Source organism: Haliaeetus leucocephalus, unplaced genomic scaffold (genome assembly GCF_000737465.1).
Source record: "Haliaeetus leucocephalus isolate CR32 unplaced genomic scaffold, Haliaeetus_leucocephalus-4.0 Scaffold197, whole genome shotgun sequence".
In the NCBI taxonomy this organism is placed as follows: domain Eukaryota; kingdom Metazoa; phylum Chordata; class Aves; order Accipitriformes; family Accipitridae; genus Haliaeetus; species Haliaeetus leucocephalus.
Window position 1 is genome coordinate 1,026,471 of NW_010972633.1, and position 717 is coordinate 1,027,187.

The 717-nt window shown below is 36.4% G+C and overlaps 1 protein-coding gene across 1 annotated transcript in view; it reads left to right on the top strand.

The window, feature by feature from the left end:
* Positions 1 to 717, top strand: part of GPN1 (GPN-loop GTPase 1) — a 10,858-nt gene that overhangs the window by 6,952 nt on the left and 3,189 nt on the right. Inside the window, exon 10 of the mRNA XM_010565928.1 lies at positions 234 to 279. Coding sequence (XP_010564230.1) covers positions 234 to 279 — 46 coding nt within the window. The remainder of the gene's footprint in view (positions 1 to 233; positions 280 to 717) is intronic.

The following is a 717-nucleotide window of genomic DNA, read 5'->3' on the forward strand; positions in this document are numbered from 1 at the left end:
ATGTGCGCTTACATCTTGGGGAGGCATATTTTGTTCAACTATGGTAAGCAGGATCTGGATGAAAATTAGATTCTAACTGATGTGGAGGAAAATACCTTTTGAAGTCAAATGTATTCAGTTTTGCACAAGTCTTGTCTGCCTTATGCTTAACTTGTTTTCTATTCTAGTGAGATTTAGATTAATTTTTAATGGTTTTTTGTGGGCTTTTTTTTGTTCCCCGCCCCCTGCCCCAGTATCCTGTACAAGACAAAGCTACCTTTCATTGTTGTCATGAACAAAGTAAGTTAAAGCTACGGTTTCTACGTACTAGTGGAACATTGTTCTGTTTAGCTTGCTTTGCTGTACTGTCTTTGTCTTACCACAATAATAGATTTTTCTAGACAAGAGAGGCTGGGGGGGAGCTGCAGGCTGAAAACCGAATCTAAAAGTGGTCTTTAATCTGGCATACAAGTGCACAAGAAGAATCGGGGATGGACAGTTATACCCAAACATGCAAGTTGGAGATGATACTAACAGTTTGAAAAATGTTTTGCACCTTAACCCTAGGCTATAAGGAAACTTAACTTTGTAACATGTAAAAGGAACTAGGCCTTAAGCCTCATTGTTTTAAGATTATTGGCCTTATTGTTTTAAGACTATTCATATTAGACATATAACTAATGACTAGATATTGGTTTAGATATGATTAATAGAATGCAGGTGCATATAAAACAATAT